This window comes from Equus przewalskii, chromosome 21 (genome assembly GCF_037783145.1).
Source record: "Equus przewalskii isolate Varuska chromosome 21, EquPr2, whole genome shotgun sequence".
NCBI classification, from domain to species: Eukaryota; Metazoa; Chordata; class Mammalia; order Perissodactyla; family Equidae; genus Equus; species Equus przewalskii.
Window position 1 is genome coordinate 36,154,991 of NC_091851.1, and position 24,083 is coordinate 36,179,073.

At 40.7% G+C, this 24,083-nt stretch overlaps 1 protein-coding gene and 1 pseudogene across 15 annotated transcripts in view; one reads left to right on the forward strand and one right to left on the reverse strand.

Annotated features, from left to right (window-relative positions):
- NCOA3 (nuclear receptor coactivator 3) overlaps nucleotides 1–24,083 on the forward strand; it is a 121,607-nt gene that overhangs the window by 93,278 nt on the left and 4,246 nt on the right. For 6 of the 15 annotated variants that reach the window (XM_070588456.1, XM_070588460.1, XM_070588461.1 and 3 more), the window contains 16 exons: nucleotides 711–885; nucleotides 1,272–1,460; nucleotides 1,639–1,740; nucleotides 5,035–5,175; nucleotides 5,454–5,601; nucleotides 6,610–7,001; nucleotides 7,182–8,047; nucleotides 9,561–9,696; nucleotides 10,716–10,913; nucleotides 11,587–11,847; nucleotides 11,942–12,068; nucleotides 13,306–13,477; nucleotides 19,955–20,248; nucleotides 21,370–21,474; nucleotides 22,803–23,022; nucleotides 23,862–24,036. In XM_070588456.1, the coding sequence (XP_070444557.1) occupies nucleotides 711–885; nucleotides 1,272–1,460; nucleotides 1,639–1,740; nucleotides 5,035–5,175; nucleotides 5,454–5,601; nucleotides 6,610–7,001; nucleotides 7,182–8,047; nucleotides 9,561–9,696; nucleotides 10,716–10,913; nucleotides 11,587–11,847; nucleotides 11,942–12,068; nucleotides 13,306–13,477; nucleotides 19,955–20,248; nucleotides 21,370–21,474; nucleotides 22,803–23,022; nucleotides 23,862–24,036 (3,701 nt within the window). Of the gene's footprint in view, nucleotides 1–710; nucleotides 886–1,271; nucleotides 1,461–1,638; nucleotides 1,741–5,034; nucleotides 5,176–5,453; nucleotides 5,602–6,609; nucleotides 7,002–7,181; nucleotides 8,048–9,560; nucleotides 9,697–10,715; nucleotides 10,914–11,586; nucleotides 11,848–11,941; nucleotides 12,069–13,305; nucleotides 13,478–19,954; nucleotides 20,249–21,369; nucleotides 21,475–22,799; nucleotides 23,023–23,861; nucleotides 24,037–24,083 lie in introns of all 15 variants that reach the window. The other 9 variants (XM_070588455.1, XM_070588451.1, XM_070588454.1 and 6 more) reach the window with 3 other exon arrangements.
- Nucleotides 3,365–4,194, reverse strand: LOC139078294 (small ribosomal subunit protein eS1 pseudogene; annotated as a pseudogene).

Genomic DNA, 24,083 nt, shown 5'->3' on the forward strand with positions numbered 1-24,083 from the left:
AGGGTAGTTCCTGTAGCTGGACTTGTTATCAAATGGAAAAACAGGAAACACTAAGGATCGTTTTCTTACTTTTAAAAGCTCCTTTGAAGAGGTGATTCTTCAAAATATTAGAGTAGACATTAATTCAGATTTTATGTTGAGTGTATTTGTCTTTTTTTCAGATTCTTTTTATTTTTCATAAAACCCTGTAGTAATGGTGCTAATGTTAATAGAAATGGTGGCTGATAGTTCTTTGCAGTAATTGTTAAATGAACATTAATTTTTTTACATTCTGCTTTATGCTAAGGTTGGTGTCTTAGTCTTCTAGGGCTCCCATAACAAAAGACAGCGGGGGGGCTTAAACACCAGGCCTGCCTTTCTCACGGTTCTGAAGCCTGGAAGTCTCAAGGTGGCAGCAGGTTTCATTTCTCCTGAGACCTATCTCCTTGGCTTGTAGATGGCTGCCTTCTCCTTGTGTCTTCACATGGTCTTTTCTCTGTGTGAGTGCATTCCTGGTGTCTCTCTCTCTCTCTCTCCTTATAAGAACACCGGTCCTCTTGGATTGGGGACCTACCCTAATGACCTCATTTAACCTTCATTACTTCCTGAAAGGCCCTATCTCCCAATAGAGTCACATTGAGGATTAGGGCTTCACGGTGTGAATTTGGGGGCGTAGGGGGGCGCCCTATAGTTCAGTCCCTAATAGCCAATGTTAACATATACCACTTTAGGCATTGGATGGTTTCCTGTTTGTGGTGAATCGTGATGGAAACATTGTATTTGTGTCAGAAAATGTCACACAATACCTGCAATATAAGCAAGAGGACCTGGTTAACACAAGTGTCTACAATATCTTGCATGAAGAGGACAGAAAGGATTTTCTTAAGAACTTACCCAAATCTACAGGTAGGCTTTTAATGTATATTTTCTAAATAAGTTAATTTTTTTTCTTAACCATTTCTTAGAAAAGCAAATGTACCTTTTAGGAAGTCAGGTGATCAAACTTGTGTAGAAAAGCAAGTGGCTAATAGTGAAATTTTCAAATATGACCTCGGTGAATTTAGAATTCAGTATACATTTCATGGGGCTTAAAGGTACAGTGAGTTCCAAAATATACAGTGAGATTTCTGTTGAAATTATTCTCGTGTTTTATGTATTGCCACTTTGAAATGTTAGTGTAGAAACTACTATGGAGAACATGCGTAATGAGAAAATACAGCTTAAATTCTTAATGATAGTTAAGGACTGAATTGCTAGCTTTTTAAAAACGCCTTTCAATTTGTTTTCCAAAGTTAATGGAGTTGCCTGGACAAGTGAGACCCAGAGACAAAAAAGCCATACGTTTAATTGCCGTATGTTGATGAAAACACCACATGATGTTCTGGAAGACATAAACACTAGTCCTGAAATGCGCCAGAGATATGAGACCATGCAGTGCTTTGCCCTGTCTCAGCCGCGAGCTATGATGGAGGAGGGGGAAGGTGAGGGCACACGTTTATGTGATGTGATGTCTGTCGAACAAACAGCAGCAACATTTGTAGTTTTGTAGTTTCCATTGTTGTAATTCTTCGTACTGCATGTCATGTCCTTGCTCACCTGATGAAAAGACATACCCAAAGGTTAAATATAATCCTTACTTGGTTAAATGCTTTATTGTAGATTTGCAATCCTGTATGATCTGTGTGGCACGCCGCATTACCACAGGAGAAAGAGCATTTCCATCGAACCCTGAAAGCTTTATTACTAGACATGATCTTTCAGGTAAAAGCTCTGGGTACATATGTATAATTTTGTTCATTTTGAAAATTTTTTTAAAAGTTAACTATTTCTACAGCCTACACTCACTGTAGTGAATGCTTTGCGTGGGTTATTTCCTCTGTCTCTTATCCACTCCTAACAGAGATGTACTATAAGATGTTTGGCGTTTGAGTTGGATATATTGGGCACTTTGAAAAATAAAAGTAGAGTCACCTGACTTTCTCTACAAATAGCATTTCGAATCACAAGTTAATATTTCTTTTCTTTAACCTCAAACCCATTTTTCATAAAGAAACATGTTTTCAAAAATTTAGGTAACTTAATGAGAATTGCTGAGACTAATTCTTGACTTCAATCTGAGCTTCAGTCTTGGTCAGCCGCTTTTTGACCATGAGAGTAAAGAATTCAAGCCGGTGTAGTTGATAAGGCACAGTGATGAAATTAAACCTGATGGCAATGTTATCTGTATTTACCTTCAGGGTCACTCTTGTGGTCATCTAACCCTACATAGTGATGCCAAGGGTTTGTCACATATGCTCCATCTTGGAGATGAGGAAACAGATCCCTAGTGACAGAGACATTGGGTTATTTGTCTAAGATCATGGCTAATGAGAAGAGAATTTGCAGCTGGATCTGCTTGACATCAAAGCCTGTACTGTTTGCTTTGTGTCCACTACGTGGACCCTCAATAAGTATTTGATAAACTGGAGTGTGTTTAAATAAACTCATAACGCAGCTATAAGTATTTTATATATGTGTATTTATATACACATGTATATATATATATTACATACACATACATACGTACATAATTTACTGTAAAAGATAGCTATTTTTGTATTCATCAACCGTTTTGTCAGGCTCAGTTACTTCTCTTGAGGCTGCTTGAGATTAATTTTCACACATTAAAAAAAATTGCAAAAAACTTTCTTTGTATTCTGAATTGACAATCTGTTTACACTGATGATTGTTACTTTATATTGGAAATTCTTCTCTTTATTTATCACCTTGAGATAGTCAGACCTGGTGACAGGAATTTTTGTGTGTTACATCATCTTTTTAGAGTGGTTCTTTCTCAGCATTTGTTATGATTTGGCAGTCTTAAGTTTTCTCCATAAATAACAATACTTCAGATTTTATAACTGAAAATACTAAATAAAACATCTTTACCTAAGCAGTTTTGCAAGTAGAACCTTCAAAAATAATCTCACCAGTATTTTCCCTTATTACAAAAGGAAAACATATTTATTACGAAAGTTAGAAATTACCAGCAAGAAAAATTAAATGCTTTTGTCTGGTTAATATCTGAGAGCTATCTTAGCACAGTTATGGTTGGTACCTTCCACTTGCTGTCCATTCTTTCATAGGAGAGTTGTTGCGCTCAGCAGAATACTGTTTTTGGCCTCTGGAGAGATTTTATCCTCTGTCCCTGCTGTGTTTATTGAACTTTTTCTGAGCATCTATTTTGTGTTTGTCGTGTGGCTCTCAGAGCTAAGCATTGCCCTGGTTGAGGGCAGATCATTCTTATTTTGGGCACAGTGCACATATGTTTACTCTTTCCTGGAATGTATTTGTTCCTTTTCCCTAGTCATTGTTTTTTCCCCACTAATAAGATTTTTTTTATTTGTCACCATTTAAGGTCTGAGTTGTAAACAGATTCTTGGACTGGTGGGTCATATCCATTAGCTCTCAAAAATTAGTGCCTTTCTCATCCCCAGTAGTGTTTCCAGAACTCTCTCTCACCATGAAGCTCTGTGAGTTTTCCCAATCCAAACTTGATTTTCTTCAGCATTTTTACTTTTCTCACAAACATATCATGGAGAAGATAAGTAGATTAACAAACTTTTCCTGTGTTTTCCCCAATCTGTCTGGAATCAAATTATTGAACACTTCTTTAAAGTCATTTGTCTATGCCTCTTGAATCATGATTTCCATTATCTTCTGTATTTGGTGGACCTCTTGGTGCCGAGCATAAGAGGTTGTTTGGGTCTGAGTATTGCATTTTTTAGTAAAGCCTATGCGGAATAGACAAAAGCAACCATTGGTAGTCTTGACATCAATATCAGCTTCAATCATAGTCTGACATTTTTTGACCATGGAGCATATTTTGTCATGGAAATCCATGTCATGGATGTCGATCACATGATTTTTGCCCTGGACGTCCTCAGTAATTAGTTTGAATTTTCTAAATGCAACTTCAGCATTCTGTAGATCAGCAAAGCTCATTTCAGAAGCATACCCCTTGAGACCATCAGAGACAGTTTTGGTTCCTTGCGTTGTGACTAATGTGTTCCCAGTATTTCTTATATTGAACGTGGCTGGTGCTTTCACGTCATAACAATCTTTTGTTTGAAATGGATCAACCACTTTCTTCTTGGGCTCTCTTTTTTCCACTGTTTGTAAGGTGTTCTTGCTAACTGCCCTGGTGCTGCTCAGAAAGTGAAAAGGCTTAGCCATTTTTTAAGGGCCATCTTCATGAATTCTTTCATTTCATAGCATTTTTGAATTGTATATATTTTGTCTTTCTGGTATATTTGATGTTAAAGCAAAGGTTGTCATGGGGCGGGCCCAGTGGCATAGTGGTTAAGTTCACACAGTCAGCTTTGGCAGCCTGGGGTTCACTGGTTCGAATCCCAGGCACAGACCTACGCACTGCTTATCAAGCCACACTCTGGCTGGTGTCCCACATATAAAGTAGAGGAAGATGGGCTGAGATGTTAGCTCAGGGCCAGGCTTCCTCAGCAAAAGAAGGAGGATTGGTGGCGGATGTTAGCTCAGGGCTAATCTTCCTCAAAAAAAAAAAAGTTGTCAGAAACTTCCTTACTTGTGGAAATTAGTATTTGGTTAACTTTCCTAGTTTGGATGTTGTGTCCAAAAATGCAATCACCTCTCAGATGGAAAGAATTGTCCCTGCTAGCTGTTTAGGTAGGTGTTTTCTCTTGCTTCATAGTTGAAGGGAGAGAATATCTTCAGATGAACAATTTTCCTGGTAGATGTTATTTTTTTCTTTTAAATGAAAATCAACCTAAGGTTATCTTGACATGTTATATTCTGTACATTCACAAAGTAAAAGCAGTTGTGTGGTAACACTCTTAGTCTATACAGCAGGTGATTTAATGTGAGAATATCCTGCAGGCCTATGTCCTTAAAGAGAACAGCGCTGGGTATAGCAGAAATTGGGACCAGAGAAGGTGGAATGGAGGTTTAGTGTGTGTTTTATTCTTTATTCCTAAGCCGTGCAGTTTGCACCCGGTGAATACTTGGGGTTGGATTTAAATCTTTATTTCCTTTCAATAGGAAAAGTTGTCAATATAGATACAAATTCGCTGAGATCCTCCATGAGGCCTGGCTTTGAAGATATAATCCGAAGGTGTATCCAGAGATTTTTTAGTCTTAACGATGGGCAGTCATCGTCCCAGAAACGTCACTATCAAGAAGGTAAAGAATTTCGTGGTTGATTCTTGATCTTGTTTGTCATTGTATTTGGAATAAAGTACTAAGTATATACATGACTGTAGTAGTTGTTTTTTGTGCCTGCGGGGTAAGAAAACGGTTCTTGAACATTCTTATTTTAGCCTATTCATACTTTGGTGTAGGCCCAGTTTTTCACTGAATTTTGAAAATGTTGGACTTGAAGTTGATTTCCTTTCTCTCTTCTCCTATGTTTATTTGTTTTGCCAATTGTAGTTACTAGTCATGGGATATTTTCCCCACAGCTTATATCCACGGCCACGCAGAAACCCCAGTGTATCGATTCTCTTTGGCTGATGGAACTATAGTGACTGCACAAACAAAAAGCAAGCTCTTCCGAAACCCTGTCACAAACGACCGTCATGGCTTTGTCTCAACCCATTTTCTTCAGAGGTAATGGGAGATCACCGTGGATTCTGATATTAAATGCAGCAGCTTTCTAAAGATGTGTTATTATTAATGTAAAAAGGGAGCAAATTTAACAAGAGAAAAAGCAGGAACATTGTTGGATTTGCTGAAGTGAGTTTAGATTCTTGGATTGTATGTTTTAAGGTTATATTTTTATGTGAAAATGAGAATTTGTTCATTAAATAATTCCTGGGAAAGCTGGGGGATAAGAAGGCTAGTAGTGGGTAAAAGATCATATAAAATCTGACCATTTTGTTACCTTTTAATTTCTAATGATACATTACATTGCTCTTAGGGAATGAAGGTAGACTTTAAGAATAAAAGATAGTTACTATTGCTGTTGCTAATGGTAAATGAGCAACACAGAAAGGAGCAGAATATTCACCTGTTGATTATCTGGAGTAATTTACAAGCACCCCCAGGTTAACCTGTGGATAAATAGCAACTCCAGTGAAGCCCAGCTGAGGCTCCAGTTAACGTAGCTGCTGGCCCCTCACAGTGCTGTGGTGGCATCACTCACTCAGGTTCTGTGACTGTTAAAAATTATGTCATTAGGTTAATAAATGATCACTGTCTAGATTGTTATCGTCACTAGGCATTGGAATGGCGCCTAAGACATTAAGTTCCTGGGCACACACTTTATCTTTTTTAAAAAAAAATCTTGATTCAGGGCTTTAATGCATGCCTGTAATTTTTTTTCTTTTTAAAAGATTGGCACCTGAGCTAACAACTGTTGCCAATCTTTTTTTTTCCTGCTTTTTTTTCTCTCCCCAAATCCCCCCAGGACATAGTTGTATATTTTAGTTGTAGGTCTTTCTAGTTGTGGTGTGTGGGATGCCGCCTCACCATGGCCTAATGAGCGGTGCCATGTCTGTGCCCAGGATCCGAACCTTGGGCCGCTGAAGCAGAGTGCACGGACTTAACCACTTGGCCACGGGGCCGGCCCCATGCCTGTAATTTTTTAGTAAAAGTTTGATGTTCTGTTTCTTGCAGGGAACAGAATGGGTATAGACCAAACTCGAATCCTGTTGGACAAGGCGTTAGACCTCCAGCTGCTGGATGCAATGCTTCGGTAGGCGGCATGAGCATGTCTCCAAACCAAGGCTTACAGATGCTGAGCAGCAGGACCTATGGCTTGGCTGACCCCAGCACCACAGGGCAGATGAGTGGCGCTAGGTATGGGCCTTCCAGTAGCATGGCTTCAATGAACCCTGGGCCAGGCATGCAGTCGCCATCTTCCTACCAAAACAACAACTATGGTCTCAGCATGAGCAGCCCCCCACACGGGAGTCCTGGTCTTGGCTCCAACCAACAGAATATCATGATTTCTCCTCGTAATCGTGGGAGTCCAAAGATGGCTTCACATCAGTTTTCTCCTGTGGCAGGTATTTGTGTTGGCATTTCCTTTTCTTTACTTTTCCTTTTTCAGTAATTCTTCTCTTTCCATACCACTATAATTCTTGTGAAGTTAATTCATTTTATAATGGAAACTTTGAAGAGCTCAGTGCTGTTTTGTTATAGCATTTAATAGTCTAATTCTTTTCTTAATTTTTCTCCAAATCCAGGTGTGCACTCTCCCATGGGATCTTCTGGCAATACTGGGAGCCACAACTTTTCTAGCAGCTCCCTCAGTGCTCTTCAAGCTATCAGTGACGGTGTGGGGACTTCTCTTTTATCTACTCTGTCTTCACCAGGCCCCAAATTAGATAACTCTCCCAATATGAGTATAACCCAACCAAATAAAGTGAACAGTCAGGATTCCAAGAGTCCCCTAGGCTTGTATTGTGACCAGAATCCAGTGGAGAGTTCAATATGTCAGTCAAATAGCAGAGATCACCACAGTGACAAAGAAAGTAAGGAGAGTAGTGTCGAAGGGTCGGAGAATCAAAGGGGTCCTCTAGAAAGCAAAGGTCATAAAAAATTACTGCAGTTACTTACCTGTTCTGATGACCGGGGCCATTCCTCCTTGACCAGCTCTCCCCTGGATTCAAGTTGTAAAGACTCTTCCATTAGTGTCACCAGCCCCTCTGGGGTCTCCTCTTCGACATCTGGAGGAGTGTCCTCCACATCCAGTATGCATGGGTCACTGCTGCAAGAGAAGCACCGGATTTTGCATAAGTTGCTGCAGAATGGGAATTCACCAGCTGAAGTTGCCAAGATTACCGCAGAAGCCACCGGGAAAGACACCAGTAGTACAACGTCTTGTGTGGAAGGAAATGTCAAGCAGGAGCAACTAAGTCCTAAGAAGAAGGAAAATAACGCACTGCTTAGATATCTGCTGGACAGGGATGATCCTAGCGACACCCTCTCTAAAGAGCTGCAGCCCAAGGTGGAGGGAGCGGACAGTAAGATGAGTCAGTGCAGCAGCTCCACCATTCCCAGCTCAGGTCAAGAGAAAGACTCTAAAATTAAGACAGAAACAAACGAAGAGGTAATTTGTCTTCTGTACATTCCAACTCAGCCATAATACTTCATCATTGCGTTTTTGGGTTAGAAAGACAATATATTAATACACAAATTCTTATGTTCTATTTTAAGTTTATTTCATGGAAGTGAATCTTGAGCTATGATTTCTTTGTAATTCTTTTGGGCTTCAGTAGAGTGTATTATGATGCAATTTAGAAATACCGGGCGTGTGTGTTTTAAAATGTGACTGTAACTCATTAGCAGTCAATTTGAAATTTTTCATGGAGGTGTTCACTGTTGGCATGAGGAGACTGGGTCATTAAGGGCATGGTGGAATGAAACAGGAGAAACACTTTTGTATTAAGCAGCAAAATTTTGATTTTTTTTTTAATAATGTGCTTTTTTTTTTTTTTTTTTAAAGATTTTATTTTTCCTTTTTCTCCCCAAAGCCCTCTGGTACATAGTTGTGTATTTTTAATTGTGGGCCCTTCTAGTTGTGGCCTGTGGGACGCTGCCTCAGCGCCACCCGATGAGCAGTGCCATGTCTGCGCCCAGGATTCGAATTGGCCAAACCTTGGGCCTCTGAAGCAGAGCGTGCGAACTTAACCACTCGGCCACGGGGCCAGCCCCCTTCCCCCCGCCCCCGCCCTTAAGAAAAAAAAAAAAAAAGATTGGCACCTGAGCTAACAACTGTTGCCAGTCTCCTTTTTGTTTTTTCCTGCTTTTTTATTTTTTTCCTCCCCAACTCCCCTGAGTATATAGTTGTATATTTTTTAGTTGTGGCGTGTGGGACGCCGCCTCAGCATGGCTTGATGAGTGGTGCCGTGTCTGCGCCCGGTGTTCCGTCCGGCAAAACCCTGGGCTGCTGAAGCAGAGTGTGGGAAATTAACCACTCGGCCATGGGGCCGGCCCCCAAAATTTTGATTTTTACCTGAAATCAAGTTTCATGTACACGATCACATTCTGTATAAAGATTTCACAAACTCTGCTTGAGGAACACTATTCTAGGAGACATTAATATGCATCTGAGAGTCTTAGAGAAGTCTTACTGTTAAGTTGTCTGTTTAACTTTGTTTAACCTGGTTTTCTCTGAATTTATTGGCCAAAATCTCTTTTTAAAGCATGCCTATGAATATTTTGTTGAACCTCAGCTTGCTGCTTTTATTATTAATGGTACTTATTTTCAGAAGGTGTGTGTAGACATCTAGGCAGACATCTCTGTCAGCTAATGATCCTGAGTAATGTTAGCTGGAAAATATCCTACAGTTTGAGAATTAAACTCCTAGTGTAAATTAAAAAATGCCCCTTTGAAAGCACCTCCAAACTCAGGGATTTATCTTAGTAGTTTTAAACTGTTGTTTCAAGGAAGAAGATTGTGGGGGGCGTCATAATAGACCAGCCTTTAAGTTGGGCATTATCGTTTCAGGTAACTAATGTATTTTACTTGTTCCCATTTCATCTGTTTTCTTCTGATGAATATGTTTATACTTGTGTGTCTAGTAATGTAGACAGCTTAATTTTTAAAATTTTATTTTCAGGGATCTGGAGATTTGGATAATCTCGATGCTATTCTTGGTGATCTGACTAGTTCTGACTTTTACAATAATTCCATATCCACAAATGATAATAACCTGGGAACCAAGCAACACATGTTTCAAGGAACTAATTCTCTGGGTAAGAAAGAGCTAGGTTTTGTTCTTGCTGCCTTTTAAAGCTTTCTGCACACTTGTATGTACTCTTATACTGAGAGTAGGATTTAAAACACATAATCTGCCTCTCAGTTTCTTAGACTAATTTATCATGTATATGTTTAAAAAAGTTTTTGGACATTTTCATGTTTTTTTAAATTTCCCATTTCTAACTAATATGATGCCAGTAATCATGGCACTAACAGGAAAATGTTCATCTTTGGTTGCTCCAGATGAGTAGTAGGTACTAGGGCATGCGTTTTTCTTAGGCAAAGAGAATTGGATTAAAAAGCAACTAAAACTGCAGATCAAAACCTGTCCTGCGAATTTATGGAGTGTTATCATTTAGCTATGAGAGTTTTCCTCTTTAGTGTTTGCTGGTCCTTTTCCAGCCTTTCTTCTATAGCTGTGTCTTTCCTCATTCATTAATTGACGATGTAGTATATGTACCAATCAAAATGAGTAATTCACAGTGATCAGAAAATGGTGGTTATTCATTTTCAGTGACACTATTTCCCAAACTGAAATGGATAATCAGATCAATTGAATAGATTGGATAAAGAAAAAGACTAAGAGGAAATTTTATCTTTCATTCCTTGTTTCATTAGAAGGCAACTTATCTGGTTACATTTAATTGTGAAGTTTCTCTGTAAAAACAGACAAGCCACTTACGAAAGTCCGCATATAGAAGAACCTCCAGGAATTTGAAACATTGGGAATTTTTCAATATTGAGTGAAGCAGAATATGAATGACCATATCAGGCTACAGAACAATACCCAATGCTTCAGCCAACACTGAGACTTGTGTTTCTACTACTTTATTTGGAGTATGAGGCTTATTTTTTTTTTTTTTTTGGTGCTTAGTGTTTACTTTGTAAAGAAAGACAGTGTTTTAGTAAGAAAGACATTCTTGGGTGGATAGTATTAGTATTTATGTCTTGTACTTGATTATTTATGTGTTGAATCATCACAGGATATTTATGTATTCTGCTTCTGTGTTTTCAGCAGGTTTGAGGAGTCCACAGTTGGTGCAGTCCATTCGTCCTCCGTATAACCGAGCAGTGTCTCTAGACAGCCCTGTTTCTGTTGGCTCAAGTCCTCCAGTAAAGAATATCAGTGCTTTCCCCATGTTACCAAAGCAGCCCGTGTTGGGTGGGAATCCAAGGATGATGGATAGTCAGGAAAGTTATGGCTCAAATATAGGTATGTTATTTCTAGTTAGTATTTATGATTGAAAGTTTCTTTTGGGAAAAGTAAATTCGAAATACGTAAAGCCATTTAAATAATTGAGATTAAGTAATAGATTTTTGAATAACAGTAGCATAATATTTCTTTCTTGAGTATCCTTCATTTATTCCATGTCTTGGTTATTTAAGCTCTTAAGGAAGCTTTTTTTTTTTTTTAAAAAAGATTGGCACCTGAGCTAACAACTGTTGCCAATCTTCCTTTTTTTTTTGTCTTTCTGCTTTTTTCTCCCCAAATCCTCCCAATACATAGTTGTATCTTTTAGTTGTGGGTCCCTTAGAAAGTTGTGGCATGTGGGATGCCACCTCAGCATGGCCTGACGAGCGGCGCCATGTCCACACCCAGGATCTGAACCAGCGAAACCCAGGGCTGCCGAAGTGGAGCGTGTGAATTTAACCATTCAGCCACTGGACCAGCCCCAGGAAGCTTTTGATCTAAGGCATTTTCTAACCTTTAATGAATATATGGCAATAGTGGCCTACCAAAATGTCTCCATAGTTGGCCAGCCCTATTCTTAGCATGACACAGCATTTTTTTTGGTCAAGGTCAATGCTGTGTATAGTGCCTGTACCTATGTAAGAAAGATTTCGTTATAATATGGAAAAGACGTTATCATTTCTACTTGTTTCAGGTGGTCCAAACAGAAATGTGACTGTGAATCAGACTCCTCCTTCAGGAGACTGGGCCTTACCAAACTCAAAGGCCAGCAGGATGGAACCTATGAGTTCAAACTCCATGGGAAGACCAGGAGCAGATTATAATGCTCCTTTACCCAGACCTGCAATGGGTGGCTCAATGCCCACCTTGCCTCTTCGGTCCAATAGCATCCCAGGTGCAAGACCAATGTTGCAGCAGCAGCAGCAGCAACAGCAGCAACAGATGCTTCAAATGCGTAAGCATCCCCTTCATAAAAAAAGAAAATGAGATGTTTTAGAGTAATTTTTGCTATTGGCTTACTTGAAAATTTATTGTTTTTCATCTCTCAGGGCCTGGTGAGATTCCCATGGCAATGGGGGTCAGTCCTTATGGCCAAGCAGCACCATCTAACCAACCAGGTTCCTGGCCAGATGGCATGTTGTCCATGGAACAAGGTCCTCATGGGACTCAAAACAGGTGAGGCTTTATTATGTGACTCTATAGAAAATGTTAGCATTGGATAATCTATAAAAGGGTTGCAGCACAGGAACAAACCTGAAAGAGAATGAGAAGAACTCTGTAATTGAGGTACTTTGTTGTCATCCGAGCGCTTCTCAAATAGTTGTGTGTAAAACAAGGCTGAGGCAGCAAGCAGTGGCGTTCACGGGAAAGGAGGGAGACAGAACTGTGTGGTTCAGCTCTCAGGACCATTGAGTGGTCAAACCTGAGTGTCTCTCTGAGGCGATTATTGTCTCCCATGATGTACCCGTCCTCCTTCATGAAGAAGGGCATGGATTGCCACCGGTTTGACAGATAGTAAGCCTCAGTTTTCTGGAAGATTCATTTTTAAGGATTGGATGATTCTCTAAAATTCTTTAAAACATTTCAGGGATCATGGTGAAAGTGAACTATATCACTTTAATTTTGTTAAAGAAAGATTGTGGATTATGTGTGTATTTCATTTTTATTTAGCTTGGTCAGCAACTCATTTGCATGAAAGAGGCCATCTGTCAATGTCAATTCTAACTTGAATTCTGCGATAAATTAGTAAAGAAAAAATGGATCTGTTGAGTAGCCAGCGCTGTAACTACATGAGTTCATTAACTTGAGTTTTCCTCTACCCAGTAGAGGACAAATAGTTTCATCACAGAATTTTTCTGAGACAGGATAAATGTCTAGCTCCATGCCCCTTTAATGTGTTGGAGAACTGTGGCACCTTGCTGTGGGCATATGGAGTTTTTATTATACTTGTCAGTATGTGAGCTCTGTGGGCCAAGTATAACAAAAAGTTATTTTGGCAGTTCCCAGGTTCAGTTCATCTATAGTTTAACACTTCGGTCCTTTTTTCTGTTCTTTTGTTGATTTCTTCAACTACAACCACCTCTATTCTTACAGGCTCTTGAAAACAGCACCCTCTTCCATCCCAGTCATCACTCCCCCCTCCCCCGTCATCCCCAAGTGCCACAGGTCTAGCAATTACATTTTGGTGATCTAGCTGTGGTGGTCGAAGATGGCCTGGTAAGGTTTAGAATGATGGGCCTTAAATTTAAGTTGATGCCATTTGCTCTTCTCTGCTTCTCAGTTGGTTTATTATTTATACTTGTAGTATTTGAGTTATTCTTGCATATTAAAAATATTGTGCATGGTTACTGTGACTTTTTTTTTTCCCCAAGAGGAAAAGCACCATTGAAATTGATTGCAAGTCTCTTTTTAGGCCACTTCTTAGGAGTTCCCTGGATGATCTCCTTGGGCCACCTTCAAACCTAGAAGGTCAGAGTGATGAAAGAGCATTGTTGGACCAACTGCACACTCTCCTGAGCAACACAGATGCCACAGGCCTGGAAGAAATTGACAGAGCTCTGGGCATCCCTGAACTTGTAAATCAAGTGGGTAGCGTTAACATGGAAATCGAAGTGTTTGTGTGTGAGTGCACATCCATGAAGCCACACAGGAGAATGCCTGTGTGTGTCTCTCTTCTATTGCTTGAGCTACATCACTGCATTCGTGGATACCAGCATTAAATTTAGAAAAGATACTTTTATAATTGTGATACCACTTCCAGCAACCTGTTATTTTATAAAGATGTCAGATTTTAGGCAAGCATAGAGATGATCTGATAAAACTACGATAGTTTTTTTAAAATGCTACTTTTTACCTATGTTAATAGTACTCATTTTTATAATTACCTCTCTACTACCTAGCCAACCAGTGTATACTCTTAGAAGGCAAACTTTTTTATGTGAAACAAAACCCGTTTGCAGTGGCAAATCTGTGAACACCCCAACATCGTCTTCTATTCCCAGTTACAGCCGCCACTTGGTATCTGCTGGGGATTGGTTCAGATACCAACATCTGCGCATTCACAAGTCCTTCATATAAAATGACGTAATATTTGCGTACAACCCACCCACGTTCTCCTGTATCCTTTGTCATCTCTAGATTACATATAATACCCAATATAATGTAAATGCTGTGCAAATAGTTGTTGCACTGTGTTGTTTAGAAATAATGACAATGAAGAAAGTCTGTACATGTTCAGTACAGACGCAGCCATCGCAGACCTTTTGATCTACTGTTGGTTGAGTCCACAGATGTGAAACCTGTGGATATGCAGGCCGGGCTGACTTTACCTGTGCAGCCTTATGAAAACATGCCATTCACAAATACAGGTTTTTGAAACATAACATTTTGTAGTGGCTGTTTTCATTTAACGGATCTGTGTGTGGGGGCAATGTATAGGTCTGTGCATTCAAAAATAAACAGGAGGGATCTTCAAGGGGTTCTTAATCTTTGTTGGGGAGACAAACGGGTACACAAGGAATTCCGCTACAATATGACAAACACTGTCACAGAACTTTTTAAAGGGTTGCTGGGAAACAAAGAGCAGTGATGATGTACACCTCTGGGGGTATCGGTCACATATGACCCTGGCGCTGAAGAGTGGTGTCTGACCTGGCTGGGAGTGACGTGTGGGCTACACAGAGATGCAGAAGCCTGAACTGCCCCTCAACATTTTATTTAAGCTGGAAGTAGCTTTCTTTGTCTACGTACTTTTAATACGTAAAAGTACATATTAAAAAAATGATAAAAATCTTCTGTAATCCTGGCACAAAAAATCGCCGTAAGTTTTGAGTGTATATTTAAAAAAAAAAAGCAAACTAAAACACTTTCGTAACCGTTTTACTTTATGAAAATCATCATCAATCATCTTTTTCTGATATATACATCTTTAATTTTAGTGGCCAAATAGTATCATATTGAACACAGTTTATTTAACCAATTCTCTACTGATGAAAATTTAAAATTGTTCCTAAATATTCTGTCTTGTAACCAGTTCTGTGAGTTACTCACATCTCGTTCACTTAGCCTGTTTTCTTAGATGCAGTCCAAGAGAAAGGATGGTTGGGCTCCAGGGAGTGTGTATTTTAGAGGTTTTGCTACATATTTTCAGGTTGTTTTTCTGATAGATCATGGAGCTGCTTTTCCACAGAGGAGGGTGAAAATTTGAGTTCCTCAACCTCACAAGCACTGTGCTGCTGTGGCCCACGTGGACAGAAGAACACACACAGTGTGAATGAGCAAGAGATAAAGCAAATACTGAGTGTCATTATTCTTTTAAATCTTTTCCAACCTGATTGGCATCATAGATCCTTATTTTAAATTATATTTTGTTGATTGCAAGATTGAACATATTTTATGTTCTTTGACCATTTAGATGTGTTTTTTAAGTTTCCTGATGGGGTTTTTATTTCGTCCATCTGTAACAGTACTTTATGTATGTTTAGTTATTGATTCCTTCATTTAACAAATATTCGTCTTCTATATGCCATCAGTCTTTTTATTAGAGGCCGAGTAGCAGTAGTCAACACGTTAGTTGCTGCTCCCAAAGCTCCCATCCCACTGGGCATGGCAAACATCAGGCAGGGGACCAGCAGATACTCTTGACGTGGTGCAGGAGAGCTGAGGAGGAAAGGTGTGTGATGATGCTGTGAGACTGCATCATAAAGGGACCGTTTCTTAGGCTGGGCTGTCAAAACTTTCCTCTAAAAGACTCATGTCTGAGTTGCGATTTGAAGAATGACTATTAACTTGTCTAATATGTTGCAAAGTAGTTTTCACAGTTTCTCTTTAGTCAGGGCTTATTGGTAGTTTTGTCCTTGAGTTTGGAAATGTTTGTGTTTTCAATTCAGGATGATGAGATAAAGAATAACTGGGGACTTACTGAAACGGTCAGGAAGACTTTTTCTGGGGAGTTGTCGTATATGCTGACACTTGAAGGATGAGAAAGAGCCAGCTGTGCAGAAAGCTAGGGGAAGAATGTTGCAGAAGAGTCACAGCTCGCTCAGAGGCCCTTAGACAGGAAAGAGTTTGGGAGTTGGCAGTTCTCGTAAGTGACTGAAAGGCAGCAAGAGCAGAGAGGGACTGGTACAAGATGATGATGGAGAGGTAAGTAGAGTTTAGGTTCCACAAAGCCTTCTTAAGGAGTCTGGAATTTTCCTGCTGTATTGCGAAGCCCTGGAAGATTTTAAGCAGGGTAGTGAGGAGAGCTGCTTTCCTTTTTGTTATAATTAATTTTTACTTTTAGCATAGTAACCTGTTTGTAACTTAAAAATAAAATGATACGAAAATACACTTATTGAAGAACCATAGTTATTTGCTCCCCTCAGAGATAGTGAAACTCAATTCTTTGTTTTGGTAATATTTCTGAGTAATATGCTTATGCAGCTCTTTCTTTATCAACTTCAGTCTGTATCTTATTGATGTCCTGATGTGACAGTGGACTATGCATTCATAGTCCCTTATCTGAGCACCTTGGGGTCAGATACTCTTTGGAATTCAGGTATTTTTGGATTTTGGAACGGTACAATGGTGCATATATACCCTATATTCTACAGTCCCTCGGGTGGAGTTTTGAGCAGTCGCCTGTGATCAAACATGGTAAGACTTCCGCAGCAAAATGCATAAATAGTCACCCGCAGTGGGGTACATGGAGATTATGTATCTCTTCGTGTAAGTTCAGGTCAGGTTTTGCTGTTACATACATTTGGTGCTAATGAAAAATTGTTAGCGTTTTTAGAGCTTTTTTGGATTTTTGGAATTTCAGATAAGAAATTGTGGATCTGTGTTTATCCCCCTTCCTCTGTTACACATACTCACACCCATACCCGCTACATACACACAGGCACGTGCTCTCTCTGTACACCCAGTATAGTTAGATCTCTTGTTGTTAAATGGGTGATCAGTACTTAGATTATTTTGCCTCGTTTCTGAGCCAGGTATAGTTTGTGTAGGTTTTTGTTTTGGGTTTGTTTGTTTTGAGTTAATTGCCTTCTCTTTTTATTTGGTTTGGTTTCTACACACTTAACTGCTACTTCTCCCCAGACACTTGGACAGAGCTCTAAAGGCTCTCTTCGTGTTTCCTCCATGTTCAGACCCGCGGCATAGTCCCTCCGCTCCTTCCCTCCCTCTTGCGGTTCTCTGTCTCTGTTCTTCTGTCCTTGTGAGGCAGGTCCACAAGTTAGTCATCGTCCCTCTTCTCTGTTGCACCGCCAGTCTCCTGGGTGTTTCCAGGGTGTTTTCTTTCTTAGCTTACGTTGTTGTTTTGCTGAAACACTATTTCTATTAACGTCTCCTTCCCTACTGCATGAGATATAATATTTTAAGTCCTTATGTATCTGAAAATATCTTTATTCCATTCTCCTCCCATGTCTGGCTCGGTATTCAGTTCTGGGTTGAAGATAATTCCCTCTTAAAGTTTCGAGAGAATTGTTGCGTAGTTTTCTGGCGTCCAGTGTTGCCACTGACTCCGATTCCAGTCTGATTCCTGTTCTTTTGTGTGTGACCCCTTCATTCTCTTTGGAATTATTCAGGAACTTTTTCCCTCTGAAACTTAGCATGGGTCTTGTTTCATTCATTCTGCAGTATATTAGGTGCACAGATATCCCCTTTGGTTTGGGGGCATTTTCTTCTATCATTTCTTTAATAATTTTGTCTCTTTTTCTGATCCTTCTTTCTGGGATGTCTGTTGATATGTTGAGTGTTATATGGATTTTGTGTTTTCTTATCTTCTCTATTTTTCTTTGTTACTTTTTGTCTGTTTGAGTCGCTTTCCTGTTGGAAGCTTTCATCAGCAGATGTCTAGTGATCCTCGACTGTCTTTGTGTGTTTAAGAACACTGTATGAAAAGCAGGGTCAGTCTTCCCTGACAGTGATGGGGCGGGGGAGGGTGGGGATGGCTTTTTTATTTCAGGAGTCCCCAGATTGCAACAATGTAGAGTCGTGTCCCCTCACCCCCCTCAATACAGTTTTTCTAGAGAAGAGTCCTCTGCTTTTTGCCTGGGCATTTTTTTATTACCTGGTTGCAATTTTGGAGCTTGGATGGGGAGGCAAGTTGATGATCCCGTAGTATTAAGATATAAAATTATATAAAATTTTATCAGAAATTATGAATATAGTAAGATTTCCCATTTTCAGCCACTGCCCTCTTCCTGCCCTCTGCTGTGCTCGGTGTCCCTGAACCGAGGCCCTCAGGAATAGGTAGAAGGTACAGCCTCTTGGCTCTGTGGAGTGGGGGGGCAGGCTGAGGGCAGGGAGGTAGTTGCCCCCCTCTGCTGTACTCAGACTCTTACCAGTGCCGTGTGAGCACTCTGCCAGATCCCTGCCGGCCCCGGTAGAGTCTCTCATTGCTCAGTTCTTGTGTTTCCCTCTGCAGGCAAACAGGTCTCAGTTTCTCTGCTCTGTAGAGTTGGTTACTGCTCTCTTCACTTTCTGTCTTCCAGATACCTTTTGAAATATTCAGTCTTGTTGCCTTCCTTATTCTCATTGTTTTGTGGATAACTGCTACTTTTAATTCTTTGCTGTTATTTTAGTAGGGTTAGCAAGAGAAAGAAGGTAAACACGCACAGTCAGTCTGCCATGTTTAACTTAAGGTGTGATTTACTTTCTACAAAGGTATCTTATTGCTGTCTGGAGAAGAGCATTGGTGTGATGGGACAAAGTAGAGGCACAGTTGCCAGTTACTGCAAGAGTCCAAGAAGTGCCTTGGGAGGGTCATGGCCATGGAATGGAAAGAAGGGAAGGATACACGATATGTCACGGAAGAAAAACTGACCGGGCTTGGTGGACCATGTGTGCACATGTGTGCACACGCACACTTGGAAAGGGAGAACGTGGAGAATGCAGGTTGCTAGCTTTTAGTTCTGGGAGAATGGTGTTGCCACGTATTGCCTTTGGGGAAGATTGCAGGAGAATCAGGGTTTTCTGGGGGAGGAGCTATTATGGATCATGACTTCCTTTTTCTGCACGTTAATTTTGAGATGCCTGAGACATCCTGGTAAAGATGTTAAGATATTTGCATAAGCAAAACTAGAATTCAGAGACAGTTGAACTGGAGACAGAAATCTGGCAGTTGTCACTAGTGGATGAGAACACCAAAGTAGAAATTGAGCGAGAGAAAAGAAGGCGGCCTAGGACTGAATCCTGATGACTCTTAACACTCCTCCAAGGAGAGGTCAGCAAGGTGGGAGAACATCAAGAGTGGTGTCACAGTCACAACAGGCTGAAGTGTGCTTTAAGGCGAGGCTTGGCCAGGACGTTGACTGCACACTTGGGCATTCTGTGCCGTGGATAAGAAGATAAAGGTGGATGCAGTGCGTGACACGCCCTTCTTGTCTTATCATGGCATGCTCTTCCTTCCTTCAGAATGTTTATTTTTACTCCTTTTTCTGTCACTGCTGGACATTATTTTGTTCACATTCTTAGCATGTGGAGAAGTGATGACTGGCACGTGACAGGCACTTAATAAATACCTGTCGAATGAATGTGGTGTCCATCCATGCCGCGCCTCCCCGCCCCCGACATGTACAGTAGTAATGGATGGCCAGCTTTAGGCTTTGTTTCAACTGGTGAATACACTCCCGGGAGTATGACTTTTCTTGATTTACCTGTCTCTACCAAAATCACCTCTTGCCTCCTTCAAAAACATTCTTCTACAGATTACATGAAAATTCGTTGATCACAGTGATTTTAATTGATGTATTTTATAACTTGGCTTGAGACGTCCATGTTGGTACAGAAATCTGGTCTGGAGCAAATACTGTTTCTCCAGGTACTTAATACATTGTAGATATTTGGTTCAGAAAATATTTGAGTGTCTGTGTGCGACCTTGTGCTAGGCAGTAGGACACAGCTGTGAAAAGATGGGGCATGGTCTGTGTTCTCATGGAACTCCAGACAATAAACTTGATTTTGCCGTTGAAATCCTGCAGCATCACTGTTCATGTATATTGACTTTGTTTTTCACTTTTAGAGCTGTTACTTTCCCAGATGTACTTCACTGTTCATTTATGTGTTTGGTTTTTAAGGGACAAGCTTTGGAGCCCAAACAGGATGCTTTTCAAGGTCAAGAAGCGGCAGTGATGATGGATCAGAAGGCAGCATTATATGGGCAGACGTACCCGGCACAGGGGCCTCCAATGCAAGGGGGCTTTAATCTTCAGGGACAGTCACCATCTTTTAACTCTATGATGAATCAGATGAACCAGCAGGGCAGTTTTCCTCTCCAAGGAATGCACCCAAGGGCCAACATCATGAGACCCCGGACGAGCACCCCCAAGCAACTTAGAATGCAGCTGCAGCAGAGGCTGCAGGGCCAGCAGGTAACCAGCCGCATGCTTTGCCTTGGCCCGAAGTGGCTTTCCCTTGGCTTCCTCCTCTTTAGTTTATTTTCAGACTGTTCTTCAGAGCTTTTGCCACTGGCTTCATATTCCTCGTCAACTGAAGAAATTCCTTTTGTTTTCACTTCTGTGTAACATTTTGTTTGTACAGGTGGGTCCTTGTTAGGGAGTGGTCCTGTTAGAATTGGATACCTTTCTATAAGGATATTCTGTTGTACAGGTTAAAAAATAAAGGTCAGAGAGGCTTGCTCTTGGGACAGAGGAGGAAAGTGTTTCTTGCTGACTTTGTAGTCTTAGAGGTAGATAAGTTCTATTTTTTAGAAAGTCCTTAATAACCAAATACTTAAACCTTATTGATTTGAGCATTCTATTTATGGAACCTCTGCTTTCTAGATGCTTTATTAAACTTGAACTCTCTTAATGTTCTAAGACAAGACTTCTCTTTTTTTCATTGTTTCCTTAATCCCCAACAAATCTTCTAAAGTATAATTATTTATATTGTGTCTTGGGTGTGCTGAGTTATTAAATGTGGCAGAATTGAACCATATAAGCGGACGAGTGAGTGAGTTTAGAATCCAGCAAGCCAGAGACTCTTCTGGTGTGTTAATATTCCTAATAGTCAGCTTAGGTACTCAGGAAAGCTGTGTTAATGCGTTCATGGTATCATTTTACTTTTTACCATTTGTTTCCACTAAAAGTTACCTAGGAAAAGGTAACAGAATAGGTTTTTCAAGTTTATTCAGTGTTACTCTGATCAAGTTAAAGCTATTTCCCTAATGGCTTCAATAATCCCAGAGAAAATTGGACTTTATAAATCCTTTGATTTCCTCCAATCCTTTGAAGATATTCTTTAAGCTGCAAAATCGCACTTAGTTTTCCTCCTGATGCCAAATAGAAAAGTGTCATATGCTGGCCAAGGACTGTTGGGCATGAACTGTTTGGAAATGGGAAAGTGTATCTGTTCAGCTTCGATGTGATTTAAGCAGGTTGACGGGTTTGGAGATTTCCTCATGACCTTATCGGCTGGTGCTGAGGATTTGGAAAGCTGTTTTGGGCTCATTAACATGCTCCACTTGCATCCTAACCAATTTGTCTCTTCCCAGTTCTTGAATCAGAGCCGTCAGGCACTTGAAATGAAAATAGAAAACCCCCCTGCTGGCAGTGCTGCAGTGATGAGGCCTCTGATGCAGCCGCAGGTGAACTCCCAGGTGAGAAGAGCAAGTCTCCACGCTCCCTGCCAAGTGCTCAGCACAGGGCCTGGCTCGTGGTGCTTCTCAGTAAACGACTGGTAAACAAAGAAGGGAATTCCATGTTTCTTGTGTAAGAAACCATCCCATGGTCCTACCACACTTCCTCTTCTCTTCTTCCCTTTTGTTGGTAACTAGGCAGAATCTGAGGAGGAGACATCCTTTTATTAAAACCACTGATTCGTGTTTTTTAAATTAATTCCCTTTGTGATCATTTGCTGTGTTGTGAAAACAGCTTTCACTTACTTTTTAGAAGTTTAAAATAATAAATCTGTAAACATTTCTCTGTTCTTGGATTATGAAACCACATGCTCACTGGGTAAAATTTGAAATTATAAGAAGTATGAAGAGGAAAATAAATAATACATAATCCTACTCTCAGTGATAACCTCTGAGATAACTTGTTTTCCAAGGTGGGAGGGATGACATTCAAGTTCTCTCTACCTCCAGCCCAAGGTGAAGATGTGTTAAGATATTTTCTTAATGTGCACGAGACAGATGACTACACGAAAATCCTTTACTGTGGTTGGAAATATTGTTCATAATTATTGTTAAAAAAGGTAACACTGAAATGCCCAGTTTTCACAGTTTTAAGCCTACTTGGAAGTACCGATACCTGCATTTTCTTGATAGTCAGATATCTTGCATAAGCTAAGCTAGGCTGCCCTCCAAAAAGATGATAGAAGTTTGCTTTTTGGAGATGACCTCTCCCAGCTGGTAGAGTTCAAATCAGCTTCCTTGTTCAGTGCTTTGATCAGGTCACCTCCTTGACCTCCAGAAACTTCTCGTTACCCTCCACCTCCTCTTGCAGAAGGTTTTAAGAGACTGCAAGACCTTCTGGGGTAGATTTCTGCTTATCTGAGTATAACTCCGTCTTTTTTTTTTGGTTTCCTTCTTGTTTCAATCCCCCCTCCCCCCTCCGCCCCCTGCTCTTTTTCTTCTTGTAGTTTTATTTCATAGTTTCTGAAAAGTTTGTCCTCAAATTCTACCCCTAAATGTTTTGTCGCTTTGAGGAATGTTTCTAACTATGCTGAAGCTTGACAACTTGTCTGCTTTCATTTCCTAGCCCTAAATTACTTTCAGGTCCCTGGTCTGCATCTCTTCACCCCGCCCTCAAATAGCCAGAAAGCCATTACCATAATGAGAATTGTTCATTTTTCCTTTTTTATAAAGAAAGCTTTGGGTGATTTTTCTCTCTGATACCTAATGTATTGTGGGGTGCTGTATGTATGAAATTGGCTGGTTCTTGCTATATCTGCATAATTGCGTTCTTTCTTGGGTGTTAGCAGGGTTTTCTCAACGCCCAGATGGTCACGCAGCGCAGCAGGGAGCTCCTGAGTCATCACTTCCGACAGCAGAGGGTGGCCCTGCTGATGCAGCAGCAGCAGCAAACCCAGGCCTTCAGCCCGCCCCCCAACGTGACTGCTTCCCCCAGCATGGACGGGGTCCTGGCAGGGCCTGTGATGCCACAGGCTCCCCCTCAGCAGTTTCCATATCCACCCAATTATGGTAAACTTGACAGTGGAAATGTGTTCCCCAAAGTAACATTACTAAGGACGCAGGCCTCACTAGCTCTGTTGCATGTCGAAAGCAAAAACACTGTTTACTCCCTCTTGTTATTTCACAAGAAAAATGAAATTAATTAAAAGTGTCTCCTCCAGTGTACAGGTTAATTGTAATTGAGGTAGATGTGCCGTCATAGTTGAATATTTTTTTCAGGTCATGTCTTTTCAGCTCCCCACATCTTAATTTGAGAGAAGGACTCACAGGCTCCCCCCCTCCACCGCATATGTCCCAGCAGAACTCGACAGTCCCTGAGTGCTTGGTCACGTCAGTGGGAGGAATGCACTGTGCAGGCTTTTGAGTTCTTTTTCTTGGTGACTAGGACATATTATTAATTACGGTAGTGCACGTCCCTCTTCAGGTCCGCCTTTGAGAGGTTCAGGAATGGGGTCGGGGTGGAGGTGGAGGTATCTTGGGGAGATTACATTTTAGGATGTGTCCCTGTCAGCCAGGGACAGTAGCTCTTCTGCCCTCAAAAGAGGGAGTGATGTGAGTAGGGTGACATGGAGTCCCTTTTATGCAGAAAGCTCATTGAAGCGACCGCTGTTAAGTGATCTAGACAGTGTGCTTTTCTGTAGGAAGCTTGTTCCTCTAGTCGTCATGTTGGCGAGAAGCACGAATAACTGGCAGGCAGCATCTTGTAGCACTTTATATCTCATACACATCACCTTGCCCTGCTTTTAAAAAAGAACAGAAAATCACTTTCAGGAAGCTGATATTCTAAGGAGTTAGCATTTGAGCATTGTGATTTTTTTCTTTTTCTTCTTCTTGTTTCTTTTTTAAAGGGATGGGACAACAATCAGATCCAGCCTTTGGTCGAGTGTCTAGTCCTCCCAATGCAATGATATCATCAAGAATGGGTGCCTCCCAGAATCCCATGATGCAGCACCCTCAGACTGCACCCATGTATCAGTCCTCAGAAATGAAGGGCTGGCCATCAGGAAACCTGGCCAGGAACAGGTAAAGAGCAGGGACTTTCAAAATCATTCACATTCTAGTGCCAGAAG